The sequence below is a fragment of the Taudactylus pleione genome, unplaced genomic scaffold (assembly GCF_031769625.1).
Source record: "Taudactylus pleione unplaced genomic scaffold, aTauple2 ptg001994l, whole genome shotgun sequence".
NCBI classification, from domain to species: domain Eukaryota; kingdom Metazoa; phylum Chordata; class Amphibia; order Anura; family Myobatrachidae; genus Taudactylus; species Taudactylus pleione.
The window spans coordinates 209288-227033 of record NW_028286390.1 but is presented as its reverse complement, the minus strand read 5'-3'; the positions used below and the strand labels follow the sequence as shown (position 1 = coordinate 227033).

The 17746-nt window shown below is 43.6% G+C and overlaps 1 protein-coding gene across 1 annotated transcript in view; it reads right to left on the bottom strand.

Moving 5' to 3' along the window:
* The window catches only part of LOC148435782 (ranBP-type and C3HC4-type zinc finger-containing protein 1-like), a 127168-nt gene that overhangs the window by 12162 nt on the left and 97260 nt on the right, over nucleotides 1–17746 (bottom strand). The window contains exon 9 of the mRNA XM_088465565.1: nucleotides 2969–3129. Within this exon, the coding sequence (XP_088321691.1) occupies nucleotides 2969–3129 (161 nt within the window). The remainder of the gene's footprint in view (nucleotides 1–2968; nucleotides 3130–17746) is intronic.

Here is a 17746-nt window from a genome sequence, read left to right as displayed (position 1 = left end):
CCGCCTCCTTGCCGATCGTTAAGCTTAACGACCGACCAGGTTGATGGTCGCGATGATGATAAGGTTGGGTCTGGGCACTCGTAAGCCCCAGGGAGCTTTCTGCTCTGATCGCGCAGGAAGCTCCCCACTGACATCAGCAATGATGTCAGTGGGGCCGCCCACAAAATGGTAGGCGTTCGTAAAGGAACGCCTCCGTTTTGGAAACCACCCCCCGGCCCGCCTACCAAACAGGAGCAGCTGTCGTTCAACATCGACAGCCGCCCCTTGGGTAACGAGCTCCGGAGCGACAGAGTTTCTCTGTCGCTCCGGGGCTTGCGCACGCGCAGTGTGGCCGCTGCACGTGTGCAGGCCAAACCATCGAGTCGGTTACGAGCGCATTGGCGCTCGCGACCGACTCTGAATGAGGTCCCATATGTTGGCGCTGATTTAAGCATTGTACAACATCGATTTACAGAGCAGCGTTTTGAATACTCTCATATGTTGCTGGTGATTTATGTAACTAATTATACAAATAAGTTGTGACAAGAGTTTTACTAACATAGCGTCAACTATATTTGCTAGTTTCATGCATGAGCTTTTCTTACAGCTAAATGCCATCTATCATAAGGTGCAATGAGCCGGTTACTAAGGATCGGTGGCCGCTCTGGAATATCTTTATGTAGGTTTCTGATGATTACTACAAATTAATTAGTAAGCTGTGAATTAATATGCGATTGGCCACACTGGATATATTTGCTCGGGAGACTGGTAGTTAAGAGTAATTGTGATTAATGAGGTCTTATTTATATTTTGTATGTGCCGGCCGGTATCATTATAATTGTGCTTATTTGTGTTATTACACTGACCTATATTTCATGTGCTTTGGTTTTTTTTGATGATTATATATTCTGAGGGCTGAGAATCCCCTGAGCAATAGCTGCAGGAATATGGGGGTTGTAAATATTAATACAAATGTTTCTGTCATTAGCGCCCGATATCACCAGACTGGGTGTAAGGTGGCACGAGCCGGACAGCAGGTGGTATAAGGAGGGCATACATCTCTGATGGGCAGTAGGGTGCAGAACTAGGAGTGCTAGCTTACTGTACTAGTTAGGAGAGTCACTTTGTGGACACAGGAAGCCTGTTATCCATCAGAGTATTACATACTGACCACACACAATCAGAGGGAAGGAGCGCGCCATCTGAGTCACGTGACTTGGAGCGCGCCATCTGAGTCACGTGACATGGAGCGCGCCATCTGAGTCACGTGACATGGAGCGCGCCAGCTGAGTCACGTGACTTGGAGCGCGCCAGCTGAGTCACGAGACTTGGAGCGCGCCAGCTGAGTCACGAGACTTGGAGCGCGCCAGCTGAGTCACGAGACTTGGAGCGCGCCAGCTGAGTCACGAGACTTGGAGCGCGCCAGCTGAGTCACGTGACTTGGAGCGCGCCAGCTGAGTCACGTGACTTGGAGCGCGCCACCTGAGTCACGTGACTTGGAGCGCGCCACCTGAGTCACGTGACTTGGCAGATGGGAGTCTCGGAGTAGCGGGAACTCCTACATTTTTCTGTTTAGCTCTGTAAGCCATACACCGAATGGCCAAATTATTGTGACCCCTGGTCGATGTTACGCAAAGCAGCTATTGCGCAGATAACGCTGACGTAGGATGTCCGACTGTGTAAGAACGGAAAGGTGAAGGCGAGCAGAGACTAATGACGTCTATCACTCATGGGATAAAGAGTAAACTAGGCCAGCGGACGGACTGAACGCGGAATGACTGTTGGCGCTCGCAGCAGCGGGGCATTAGCAAATCGGCTGCGCTGGTGAATTGCTTTTGGGGCGGCAGTTGGTAAAGTGTACGCTGAGTGGACCAGCTGACAATGAACTGGGTCTGAGGGCACGGCCTGCGGTGGTAAACAGCTGCTAGAGAGGAACGGAGAGCGGGCAGACTTGTGCAGTCCCACAGACGGGCAACAGTGTACCACATTATAGATGATCTGAATCGGTGCGATACAGACGGCCTCTCACCCTACAGTGGGCAGCACAGTACATCGTATGGGCTACAGACAGAAACCCTGTCCATACCCCATTACTATCTGCTGCATACAGGGTGAGGCACCTCCAGATTGTACAGGAACGGGACAGTAAATGATGGGAAACGGGTCGATCGGACGTATCACGCCATGCAGATGGTAGGGTATGGACACAACAGCAGGAAAGAATGGATCCATCTCGCATCGTGGCGTCTCTTCAGGCTGGCAGAGGCAGCGTTATGGTGACGCATTTCATCGCATTTGGGCTAATATTCCCCACATAACATACAGACAGTAGAATCCCGGCCTAGAACGCAAGCCACATTAACAGCAAAAGGTGCCCCAACAAAGTACTAACCCAGCGGTCACAATAATGTGGGCGCTCAGTGTATAATTCAGTGCGTCAGCCAGGTGTCACCTGCAATGGTGGCCGAGGTCCGCACATCATGGATAATAGTTCTGAAGAGCGATCTACTGGGGATAAACCATTTATACTTGTCCTTAGGCTGCCTGGGGCTATAAATGAAGCCGTTTGCACAGGATTGTTATGGTCGCACTGGATGGGACATGACACCGGCCACAGAATACGCTCGATCGGAAGTCTCAATCACAAGAGGGACGCTTTATATATCACAGTGTAACACGATGCTATGTAAGTACAGCGTGCGGAGAAACTGGGCCGCAGAGGCGGTCGGACGCAAGCGGACGATGTTTTAGGGTTGCGCAGTTACTGCTCTGAGACGCAGATCGTATTTAGATGCAGAGAGATGAAATTTCAGTGGGCGTTCCCAAGCTTCGATGAATGCGTCTTAATACGCACAGTGGCGGATTTGCGCCGCAATCGGGGGGGGGTCTCAGTGAGGAGACCATCGGACACGGCAACGATGCAGATGTGGCAATATCAGGCCCACCGAGCGTAGTGTGACAGCGGTGGAGATAATGAGCGTGCACTCACCTGCAGAAGCTGTGGAGACACTCTCGCAGTAGGACTCCATCACCCGCAGAAACATCGGTGTAACAAATGCGGCATTCAATGGCCTCTTGGTTGGGGATGAGAACCTCATTGTCCAGCTGGAGGAGGTATAGAAAGTTCTGCTGTCTCTCCTCCTCTACCGCCTGTAAGGAGATGGTGAGGGACCACCGCAATGCAGTCACACACTGATACACGTCTGATACAACCACAGGCCTATTACCCCTTGTTCCTCAGCGCACGTCTGTTCCCCTGAGACTGCCTGTACTAGCACTGTCTGACAGCCATGGTTTCAGGTAGCTTCACATACTGGGCCTGATTCAGAGCCGCTCGTTCGCTCTGAATCTGATGCATGCGTATGGGTCGTAATGCGCATGCGCAAACCAGTCATTGCGGTCGGAAATCGTGCGCTCGCAAAACAGCGAGGGGTTGCTAATGTGAGTGACAGAATGTACCATTTGTGGGTGGTAACAGGGGAAGGTGCTTCAAAACGGGGGAGTGGAGATCCGAACGCAGGCGTACCAAACGGTCAAAACGGGCGTTTAATGGGTGTGCATAATTAGTAAAGGAGCGTCATCGACCACGTCACTTAGTTGTCTCTTAGCCTGAACTGCTCGCAGTGATAGCGGGAAGAAAATCCTACCACAAGCACTGCGAGCAGTTCAGATGCCTTTCGATGTTCCCGATTAATCTAATACATACCGGAGATGACGTATGATGCGAACGGTAAAGGGGCGTCTTTACAAAATAGCGAGCACATTTTTCGTTCGCTCGCTCGCTCAGACATAGAGGCGTCAACAAACCACAAAGAGCGAGCGCACAATTTAAATAGACGGCCCCTTTATTGGAACGACCATCCGCAAACAGCGTCCAGCTCTGAATCAGGGCCACTAAACTAACACTGCGTGGTGTGATGCGTGGTGCGATGCGATGCATGCCGTAGATCAATCGTATCGGTCCCAAGTTAGCGTCTGAGCCGCGCACAGTACCCAGTGTGCTCTGCGTTGTGCTTATGTCGCATTAGTGATGTCACAGACACAGGTTCTGTGTGGTAGGACGCACAACGCAGCTTAGTGGGAAAGCCCCAATTTGAGCCTAGGTGTCAGTGGGCACATCTGTAGTGCTGTAGATAGGGGTCAGTGGACACATCTGTAGTGCTGTAGATAGGGGTCAGTGGACACACCTGTAGTGCTGTAGATAGGGGTCAGTGGACACATCTGTAGTGCTGTAGATAGGGGTCAGTGGACACATCTGTAGTGCTGTAGCTAGGGGTCAGGGGACACATCTGTAGTGCTGTAGATAGGGGTCAGTGGACACATCTGTAGTGCTGTAGCTAGGGGTCAGTGGACACATCTGTAGTGCTGTAGCTAGGGGTCAGGGGACACATCTGTAGTGCTGTAGCTAGGGGTCAGTGGACACATCTGTAGTGCTGTAGCTAGGGGTCAGGGGACACATCTGTAGTGCTGTAGCTAGGGGTCAGTGGACACATCTGTAGTGCTGTAGCTAGGGGTCAGTGGACACATCTGTAGTGCTGTAGATAGGGGTCAGTGGACACATCTGTAATGCTGTAGATAGGGGTCAGTGGACACATCTGTAGTGCTGTAGATAGGGGTCAGTGGGCACATCTGTAGTGCTGTAGATAGGGGTCAGTGGGCACATCTGTAGTGCTGTAGATAGGGGTCAGTGGGCACATCTGTAGTGCTGTAGATAGGGGTCAGTGGGCACATCTGTAGTGCTGTAGATAGGGGTCAGTGGGCACATCTGTAGTGCTGTAGATAGGGGTCAGTGGACACATCTGTAGTGCTGTAGATAGAGGTCAGTGGACACATCTGTAATGCTGTAGATAGGGGTCCGTTAGTACAGACCTCAGCAGCCAGGACATGTGGAAGTGGTGTATTACGTGGTGTATTACCTATTCATAGAGTCATAAGAGGCAAATGGGCGAGACGCAGGCTATGGCAAGATACCGGCACGTCTGAGCGTATTTTTTTACATTGGCAATCATGTAATAGGCAAAACCAGGATGGTGTTGCCCTTTAAATGATTGCTACTTCTAAATTATGGGCAAACTCACCCAAATCTTGCTGGCTATTACATAAGCCCCACAATGCTGTATACATAGCCCACACTCTCACCATGTGCTTATTGGTGCACCATGTAATAAGGAAACAGTTCCCGGCCACGACTATCTGTCCCCTCCTTACCAGCCACACCTACCCATGCCCTCCTTACCAGCCATGCCTACCCATGACCTCCTTACCAGCCACACCTATCCATGCCCTCCTTACCAGCCACACCTACCCATGCCCTCCTTAGCAGCCATGCCTACCCATGCCCTCCTTACCAGCCACACCTATCCATGCCCTCCTTACCTGCCACACCTACCCATGCCCTCCTTACCAGCCACGGCTCTCCGTGCTCTATACAGGTGCTTTATCTTTACTGATATTATAAGAACGTTGTGCCTGTTTTTTTAAAATCTACTGAACCGATTTGCATGAATCATTTTTGTACTGCATCATTGTGTAGTGCATCATAGGCTACATAGCAGTCTGTGCACAGGGCACACAGTGGCATTGGTGAGATAGGTGTGGCACCATGTGTGTGGCTGGTAAGGGGTGGGGGGGGAGAGGGGTTTGGGCCCACGGTCACATGAATAGGATAGGCTACATAGCAGTCTGTGCACAGGGCACACAGTGACATTGGTGAGATAGGTGTGGCACCATGTGTGTGGCTGGTAAGGGGTGAGGGGGAGAGGTGCTTTGGGCCTGTGGTCACATGAATAGGATAGGGTACATAGCAGTCTGTGCACAGGGCGCACAGTGACATTGGTGAGATAGGTGTGGCCCCATGTGAGAGGCCAGTAAGGGGTGAGGGGGAGAGGTGCTTTGGGCCTGTGGTCACATGAATAGGATAGGCTACATAGCAGTCTGTGCACAGGGCGCACAGTGACATTGGTGAGATAGGTGTGGCACCATGTGTGTGGCTGGTAAGGGGTGGGGGGAGAGGGGCTTTGGGCCTGTGGTCACATGAATAGGATAGGGTACATAGCAGTCTGTGCACAGGGCATTGGTGAGATAGGTGTGGCACCATGTGTGTGTGGCTGGTAAGGGGTGGGGGGAGAGGGGCTTTGGGCCTGTGGTCACATGAATCTGATAGGGTACATAGCAGTCTGCACAGGGCACACAGTGACATTGGTGAGATAGGTGTGGCACCATGTGTGTGGCTGGTAAGGGGTGGGAGGGGAGAGGTGCTTTGGGCCTGCGGTCACATGAATAGAATAGGCTACATAGCAGTCTGTGCACAGGGCACACAGTGACATTGGTGAGATAGGTGTGGCACCATGTGTGTGGCTGGTAAGGGGTGGGGGGAGAGGGGCTTTGGGCCTGTGGTCACATGAATAGGATAGGGTACATAACAGTCTGTGCACAGGGCACACAGTGGCATTGGTGAGATAGGTGTGGCACCATGTGTGTGGCTGGTAAGGGGTGGGGGGAGAGGGGCTTTGGGCCTGTGGTCACATGAATAGGATAGGGTACATAGCAGTCTGTGCACAGGGCACACAGTGACATTGGTGACATAGGTGTGGCACCATGTGTTTGTGGCTGGTAAGGGGTGGGGGGAGAGGGGTTTTAGACCTGAGGTAACATGAATAGGATAGGGTACATAGCAGTCTGTGCACAGGGCACACAGTGACATTGGTGTGAGTGGTGGGTAAAGGCGCTACTGGTCACGCAATACAATTATAACAACGCAAATAAAATCAATGTTGGCAGAAGTGTTTTCATCGTGGGCAAAGCTGCGGGTACCAGCTATTGCTTTATACAACGGAAATATATGGTGGTTTTAAAGTTTTTCATGATGACTGTGGACTAAAATATTTATTATTCAAAGAATTGTCTACGTACAGATCTTTGATAATTTGGATTCTTTTTACTTATGAAACATTGTTAATTGATTTTACTCACTGTACTGTAATTTATTGCAATTATATTCTTCTTGGTACGCTGTATAACAGATAGGCCACGTATCAGCACGCTGTATAACAGATAGGCCACGTATCAGCACGCTGTATAACAGATAGGCCACGTATCAGCACGCTGTATAACAGATAGGCCACGTATCTACACGCTATATAACAGATAGGCCACGTATCAGCACGCTGTATAACAGATAGGCCACGTATCAGCACGCTGTATAACAGATAGGCCACGTATCAGCACGCTGTATAACAGATAGGCCACGTATCAGCACGCTGTATAACAGATAGGCCACGTATCTGCACGCTATATAACAGATAGGCCACGTATCAGCACGCTGTATAACAGATAGGCCACGTATCAGCACGCTGTATAACAGATAGGCCACGTATCAGCACGCTGTATAACAGATAGGCCACGTATCTGCACGCTATATAACAGATAGGCCACGTATCAGCACGCTGTATAACAAAGCAGAAGGTGCACAATCCTGGTGGTGAGGGATGTACTTCACTGTAAGTGCACCTCATACACAACTACATACTGTACCCCATTATAATTATGTAACCCCAACCCCCCATCTATGAATGTGATTACTTCAGCCTGTGGTGGAGAAATATCAGAGGCTCCGTTTCCCAGGACCGACCCAGCTGGCATCACACACAGACTATATAATTACTACAGACTATTATACACCTCAGCTGGCATCACACGCAGACTATATAATTACTACAGACTATTATACACCTCAGCTGGCATCACACACAGACTATATAATTACTACAGACTATTATACACCTCAGCTGGCATCACACACAGACTATATAATTACTACAGACTATTATACACCTCAGCTGGCATCACACGCAGACTATATAATTACTACAGACTATTATACACCTCAGCTGGCATCACACACAGACTATATAATTACTACAGACTATTATACACCTCAGCTGGCATCACACGCAGACTATATAATTACTACAGACTATTATACACCTCAGCTGGCATCACACACAGACTATATAATTACTACAGACTATTATACACCTCAGCTGGCATCACACACAGACTATATAATTACTACAGACTATTATACACCTCAGCTGGCATCACACACAGACTATATAATTACTACAGACTATTATACACCTCAGCTGGCATCACACACAGACTATATAATTACTACAGACTATTATACACCTCAGCTGGCATCACACGCAGACTATATAATTACTACAGACTATTATACACCTCAGCTGGCATCACACGCAGACTATATAATTACTACAGACTATTATACACCTCAGCTGGCATCACACGCAGACTATATAATTACTACAGACTATTATACACCTCAGCTGGCATCACACGCAGACTATATAATTACTACAGACTATTATACACCTCAGCTGGCATCACACACAGACTATATAATTACTACAGACTATTATACACCTCAGCTGGCATCACACACAGACTATATAATTACTACAGACTATTATACACCTCAGCTGGCATCACACACAGACTATATAATTACTACAGACTATTATACACCTCAGCTGGCGTCACACACAGACTATATAATTACTACAGACTATTATACACCTCAGCTGGCATCACACGCAGACTATATAATTACTACAGACTATTATACACCTCAGCTGGCATCACACACAGACTATATAATTACTACAGACTATTATACACCTCAGCTGGCATCACACACAGACTATATAATTACTACAGACTATTATACACCTCAGCTGGCGTCACACGCAGACTATATAATTACTACAGACTATTATACACCTCAGCTGGCATCACACACAGACTATATAATTACTACAGACTATTATACACCTCAGCTGGCATCACACACAGACTATATAATTACTACAGACTATTATACACCTCAGCTGGCATCACACGCAGACTATATAATTACTACAGACTATTATACACCTCAGCTGGCGTCACAAGCAGACTATATAATTACTACAGACTATTATACACCTCAGCTGGCGTCACAAGCAGACTATATAATTACTACAGACTATTATACACCTCAGCTGGCATCACACACAGACTATATAATTACTACAGACTATTATACACCTCAGCTGGCGTCACACACAGACTATATAATTACTACAGACTATTATACACCTCAGCTGGCATCACACGCAGACTATATAATTACTACAGACTATTATACACCTCAGCTGGCGTCACACGCAGACTATATAATTACTACAGACTATTATACACCTCAGCTGGCATCTCACACAGACTATATAATTACTACAGACTATTATATACCTCAGCTGGCATCACACACAGACTATATAATTACTACAGACTATTATACACCACAGCTGGCATCACACACAGACTATATAATTACTACAGACTATTATACACCTCAGCTGGCATCACACACAGACTATATAATTACTACAGACTATTATACACCTCAGCTGGCATCACACGCAGACTATATAATTACTACAGACTATTATACACCTCAGCTGGCATCACACACAGACTATATAATTACTACAGACTATTATACACCTCAGCTGGCATCACACGCAGACTATATAATTACTACAGACTATTATACACCTCAGCTGGCATCACACACAGACTATATAATTACTACAGACTATTATACACCTCAGCTGGCGTCACACACAGACTATATAATTACTACAGACTATTATACACCTCAGCTGGCATCACACGCAGACTATATAATTACTACAGACTATTATACACCTCAGCTGGCATCACACACAGACTATATAATTACTACAGACTATTATACACCTCAGCTGGCATCACACACAGACTATATAATTACTACAGACTATTATACACCTCAGCTGGCATCACACACAGACTATATAATTACTACAGACTATTATACACCTCAGCTGGCATCACACGCAGACTATATAATTACTACAGACTATTATACACCTCAGCTGGCATCACACACAGACTATATAATTACTACAGACTATTATACACCTCAGCTGGCATCACACGCAGACTATATAATTACTACAGACTATTATACACCTCAGCTGGCGTCACACGCAGACTATATAATTACTACAGACTATTATACACCTCAGCTGGCATCACACGCAGACTATATAATTACTACAGACTATTATACACCTCAGCTGGCGTCACACACAGACAATATAATTACTACAGACTATTATACACCTCAGCTGGCATCACACACAGACTATATAATTACTACAGACTATTATACACCTCAGCTGGCATCACACACAGACTATATAATTACTACAGACTATTATACACCTCAGCTGGCGTCACACGCAGACTATATAATTACTACAGACTATTATACACCTCAGCTGGCATCACACGCAGACTATATAATTACTACAGACTATTATACACCTCAGCTGGCGTCACACACAGACTATATAATTACTACAGACTATTATACACCTCAGCTGGCGTCACACACAGACTATATAATTACTACAGACTATTATACACCTCAGCTGGCGTCACACACAGACTATATAATTACTACAGACTATTATACACCTCAGCTGGCATCACACGCAGACTATATAATTACTACAGACTATTATACACCTCAGCTGGCATCACACGCAGACTATATAATTACTACAGACTATTATACACCTCAGCTGGCATCACACACAGACTATATAATTACTACAGACTATTATACACCTCAGCTGGCATCACACACAGACTATATAATTACTACAGACTATTATACACCTCAGCTGGCATCACACACAGACTATATAATTACTACAGACTATTATACACCTCAGCTGGCATCACACACAGACTATATAATTACTACAGACTATTATACACCTCAGCTGGCATCACACGCAGACTATATAATTACTACAGACTATTATACACCTCAGCTGGCATCACACGCAGACTATATAATTACTACAGACTATTATACACCTCAGCTGGCATCACACACAGACTATATAATTACTACAGACTATTATACACCTCAGCTGGCATCACACGCAGACTATATAATTACTACAGACTAATATACACCTCAGCTGGCATCACACGCAGACTATATAATTACTACAGACTATTATACACCTCAGCTGGCATCACACGCAGACTATATAATTACTACAGACTATTATACACCTCAGCTGGCATCACACACAGACTATATAATTACTACAGACTATTATACACCTCAGCTGGCATCACACGCAGACTATATAATTACTACAGACTATTATACACCTCAGCTGGCGTCACACGCAGACTATATAATTACTACAGACTATTATACACCTCAGCTGGCATCACACACAGACTATATAATTACTACAGACTATTATACACCTCAGCTGGCATCACACACAGACTATATAATTACTACAGACTATTATACACCTCAGCTGGCATCACACGCAGACTATATAATTACTACAGACTATTATACACCTCAGCTGGCGTCACAAGCAGACTATATAATTACTACAGACTATTATACACCTCAGCTGGCATCACACACAGACTATATAATTACTACAGACTATTATACACCTCAGCTGGCATCACACACAGACTATATAATTACTACAGACTATTATACACCTCAGCTGGCGTCACACGCAGACTATATAATTACTACAGACTATTATACACCTCAGCTGGCGTCACACACAGACTATATAATTACTACAGACTATTATACACCTCAGCTGGCATCACACGCAGACTATATAATTACTACAGACTATTATACACCTCAGCTGGCGTCACACGCAGACTATATAATTACTACAGACTATTATACACCTCAGCTGGCATCACACACAGACTATATAATTACTACAGACTATTATATACCTCAGCTGGCATCACACACAGACTATATAATTACTACAGACTATTATACACCACAGCTGGCATCACACACAGACTATATAATTACTACAGACTATTATACACCTCAGCTGGCATCACACACAGACTATATAATTACTACAGACTATTATACACCTCAGCTGGCATCACACGCAGACTATATAATTACTACAGACTATTATACACCTCAGCTGGCATCACACACAGACTATATAATTACTACAGACTATTATACACCTCAGCTGGCATCACACACAGACTATATAATTACTACAGACTATTATACACCTCAGCTGGCGTCACACACAGACTATATAATTACTACAGACTATTATACACCTCAGCTGGCGTCACACACAGACTATATAATTACTACAGACTATTATACACCTCAGCTGGCATCACACGCAGACTATATAATTACTACAGACTATTATACACCTCAGCTGGCATCACACACAGACTATATAATTACTACAGACTATTATACACCTCAGCTGGCATCACACACAGACTATATAATTACTACAGACTATTATACACCTCAGCTGGCATCACACGCAGACTATATAATTACTACAGACTATTATACACCTCAGCTGGCGTCACACGCAGACTATATAATTACTACAGACTATTATACACCTCAGCTGGCATCACACGCAGACTATATAATTACTACAGACTATTATACACCTCAGCTGGCGTCACACACAGACTATATAATTACTACAGACTATTATACACCTCAGCTGGCATCACACGCAGACTATATAATTACTACAGACTATTATACACCTCAGCTGGCGTCACACACAGACAATATAATTACTACAGACTATTATACACCTCAGCTGGCATCACACACAGACTATATAATTACTACAGACTATTATACACCTCAGCTGGCATCACACACAGACTATATAATTACTACAGACTATTATACACCTCAGCTGGCGTCACACGCAGACTATATAATTACTACAGACTATTATACACCTCAGCTGGCATCACACGCAGACTATATAATTACTACAGACTATTATACACCTCAGCTGGCATCACACACAGACTATATAATTACTACAGACTATTATACACCTCAGCTGGCATCACACACAGACTATATAATTACTACAGACTATTATACACCTCAGCTGGCATCACACACAGACTATATAATTACTACAGACTATTATACACCTCAGCTGGCGTCACACACAGACTATATAATTACTACAGACTATTATACACCTCAGCTGGCATCACACGCAGACTATATAATTACTACAGACTATTATACACCTCAGCTGGCATCACACGCAGACTATATAATTACTACAGACTATTATACACCTCAGCTGGCGTCACACACAGACTATATAATTACTACAGACTATTATACACCTCAGCTGGCATCACACGCAGACTATATAATTACTACAGACTATTATACACCTCAGCTGGCATCACACACAGACTATATAATTACTACAGACTATTATACACCTCAGCTGTCATCACACACAGACTATATAATTACTACAGACTATTATACACCTCAGCTGTCATCACACACAGACTATATAATTACTACAGACTATTATACACCTCAGCTGGCATCACACACAGACTATATAATTACTACAGACTATTATACACCTCAGCTGGCATCACACGCAGACTATATAATTACTACAGACTATTATACACCTCAGCTGGCGTCACACGCAGACTATATAATTACTACAGACTATTATACACCTCAGCTGGCATCACACGCAGACTATTTAATTACTACAGACTATTATACACCTCAGCTGGCATCACACACAGACTATATAATTACTACAGACTATTATATACCTCAGCTGGCGTCACACACAGACTATATAATTACTACAGACTATTATACACCTCAGCTGGCATCACACGCAGACTATATAATTACTACAGACTATTATACACCTCAGCTGGCGTCACACGCAGACTATATAATTACTACAGACTATTATACACCTCAGCTGGCATCACACGCAGACTATATAATTACTACAGACTATTATACACCTCAGCTGGCATCACACGCAGACTATATAATTACTACAGACTATTATACACCTCAGCTGGCATCACACACAGACTATATAATTACTACAGACTATTATACACCTCAGCTGGCATCACACGCAGACTATATAATTACTACAGACTATTATACACCTCAGCTGGCATCACACACAGACTATATAACTACTACAGACTATTATACACCTCAGCTGGCATCACACACAGACTATATAATTACTACAGACTATTATACACCTCAGCTGGCATCACACACAGACTATATAATTACTACAGACTATTATACACCTCAGCTGGCGTCACACGCAGACTATATAATTACTACAGACTATTATACACCTCAGCTGGCATCACACGCAGACTATATAATTACTACAGACTATTATACACCTCAGCTGGCATCACACACAGACTATATAATTACTACAGACTATTATACACCTCAGCTGGCATCACACGCAGACTATATAATTACTACAGACTATTATACACCTCAGCTGGCATCACACACAGACTATATAATTACTACAGACTATTATACACCTCAGCTGGCATCACACACAGACTATATAATTACTACAGACTATTATACACCTCAGCTGGCATCACACACAGACTATATAATTACTACAGACTATTATACACCTCAGCTGGCGGTACAGTTATTTCCTGCATGCTAATTATAAACAGATGTTGAGCATATACTGAATTAGCAGGTTACAGGGGGGCCCATATCCAGCACACGTCTGTCTTGTGAGTTATTCAGCTTCTCAGAAACACAAGATATACAGAAGAGATGGCGAGGTTGGTTTTTCCTATAAAGAAACTCTACGAGGAAACGAGCCACGTCCTCTGCAGCCAAATATATAGAGAACAGTAGATGCAGGTAATCTGTTCATAGGACACACATGAAACATGAGTCATCGCAATGCAGCACATGTGTGTGTGTCCAGACTTACATGGCTCAATGTACAGGAAATAGTAGATGATTGAAGAACCTGTCCTCACTAACACATCTCTCATCTCCTGATATACTCTGTGCTGCTGGGGACCAAGCTCTTTCCACTATATTACTCTCAGTCTATTGCTTCCTGCTGCCTCCATTCCCCTCCTCACATCCTGTCACTGCCCCTATCCCCACTAACACATCACTCATCTCCTGATATACTCTGTGCTGCTGGGGACCCTGCTCCTCACACTATATAGCACTCAGTCTGTGGTTTCCTGGATATCTTCACGCCCTCCTCATATCAGGACATTACTGTAGTAAGTTCTTATCTCCTATTTGAATGTTTTTTTTCTTTTGAGACATGTACATAGGCCTTGCTTCCAAATACTCCACTATTCATACAGTGTTTTCCCTGCAGCCTTACTGGATAAATGATTGCTTCACTGTAATGTTGCTACATTAAACGCACACATTGCTGCTTTCACAGAGTACTTTCTTCCTGCTATACCATTCTGTTCAGGGTTTTAAGTTAGTTTAAGGATTAGATGAAAGTATAAGTAAGGAGAAGCACAAGAAGGCAGAGGGCCCTGCTTGTGAGAGTTTACATTGTAAAGGGGAGGGGAAGAAACAGACGTGACACAGATGGGGTAGACCCGGAGGAAGGAGCATGGAGCAGCGGGTTAGGATGAGAGCTGGAAGGCTGTGATGAAGTAGTGGGTCTTGAGAGCCTGTTTGAATAATTGTACAGCCATGGCCAAAAGTTTTGAGAATGACACAAGTATTGGTTTTCACAAAGTTTGCTGCTTCAGTGTTTTTAGACCTTTTTGGCAGATGTTACTATGGTATACTGAGGTAGCATTACAGCATTACATAAGTGTCAGATGTTACTATGGTATACTGAGGTAACATTACAGCATTACATAAGTGTCAGATGTTACTATGGTATACTGAGGTAACATTACAGCATTGCATAAGTGTCAGATGTTACTATGGTATACTGAGGTAACATTACATAAGTGTCAGATGTTACTATGGTATACTGAGGTAGCATATACTGAGGTAGCATTACAGACATGACAAGAGTCAGATGTTACTATGGTATACTGAGGTAACATTACATAAATGTCAGATGTTACTATGGTATACTGAGGTAACATTACATAAGTGTCAGATGTTACTATGGTATACTGAGGTAACATTACAGCATGACATAAGTGTCAGATGTTACTATGGTATACTGAGGTAACATTACAGCATTGCATAAGTGTCAGATGTTACTATGGTATACTGAGGTAACATTACATAAGTGTCAGATGTTACTATGGTATACTGAGGTAACATTACATAAGTGTCAGATGTTACTATGGTATACTGAGGTAACATTACAGCATGACATAAGTGTCAGATGTTACTATGGTATACTGAGGTAACATTACAGCATTGCATAAGTGTCAGATGTTACTATGGTATACTGAGGTAACATTACATAAGTGTCAGATGTTACTATGGTATACTGAGGTAACATTACATAAGTGTCAGATGTTACTATGGTATACTGAGGTAACATTACAGCATTGCCTAAGTGTCAGATGTTACTATGGTATACTGAGGTAACATTACAGCATTGCATAAGTGTCAGATGTTACTATGGTATACTGAGGTAACATTACATAAATGTCAGATGTTACTATGGTATACTGAGGTAACATTACATAAGTGTCAGATGTTACTATGGTATACTGAGGTAACATTACATAAATGTCAGATGTTACTATGGTATACTGAGGTAACATTACATAAGTGTCAGATGTTACTATGGTATACTGAGGTAACATTACATAAATGTCAGATGTTAGTATGGTATACTGAGGTAACATTACATAAGTGTCAGATGTTACTATGGTATACTGAGGTAACATTACATAAGTGTCAGATGTTACTATGGTATACTGAGGTAACATTACATAAGTGTCAGATGTTACTATGGTATACTGAGGTAACATTACAGCATTGCATAAGTGTCAGATGTTACTATGGTATACTGAGGTAACATTACATAAGTGTCAGATGTTACTATGGTATACTGAGGTAACATTACATAAATGTCAGATGTTACTATGGTATACTGAGGTAACATTACAGCATTGCATAAGTGTCAGATGTTACTATGGTATACTGAGGTAACATTACATAAGTGTCAGATGTTACTATGGTATACTGAGGTAACATTACATAAATGTCAGATGTTACTATGGTATACTGAGGTAACATTACATAAGTGTCAGATGTTACTATGGTATACTGAGGTAACATTACATAAGTGTCAGATGTTACTATGGTATACTGAGGTAACATTACAGCATTGCATAAGTGTCAGATGTTACTATGGTATACTGAGGTAACATTACATAAGTGTCAGATGTTACTATGGTATACTGAGGTAACATTACAGCATTACATAAGTGTCAGATGTTACTATGGTATACTGAGGTAGCATGACATAAGTGTTAGATGTTACTATGATATACTGAGGTAACATTACAGCATTGCATAAGTGTCAGATGTTACTATGGTATACTGAGGTAACACTACAGCATTACATAAGTGTCACATGTTACTATGGCATACTGAGGTAACATTACAAGAATTTCATAAGTGTCAGATGTTACTATGGTATACTGAGGTAACATTACAGCATTGCATAAGTGTCAGATGTTACTATGGTATACTGAGGTAACATTACAGCATGACATAAGTGCCAGATGTTACTATGGTATACTGAGGTAACATTACAGC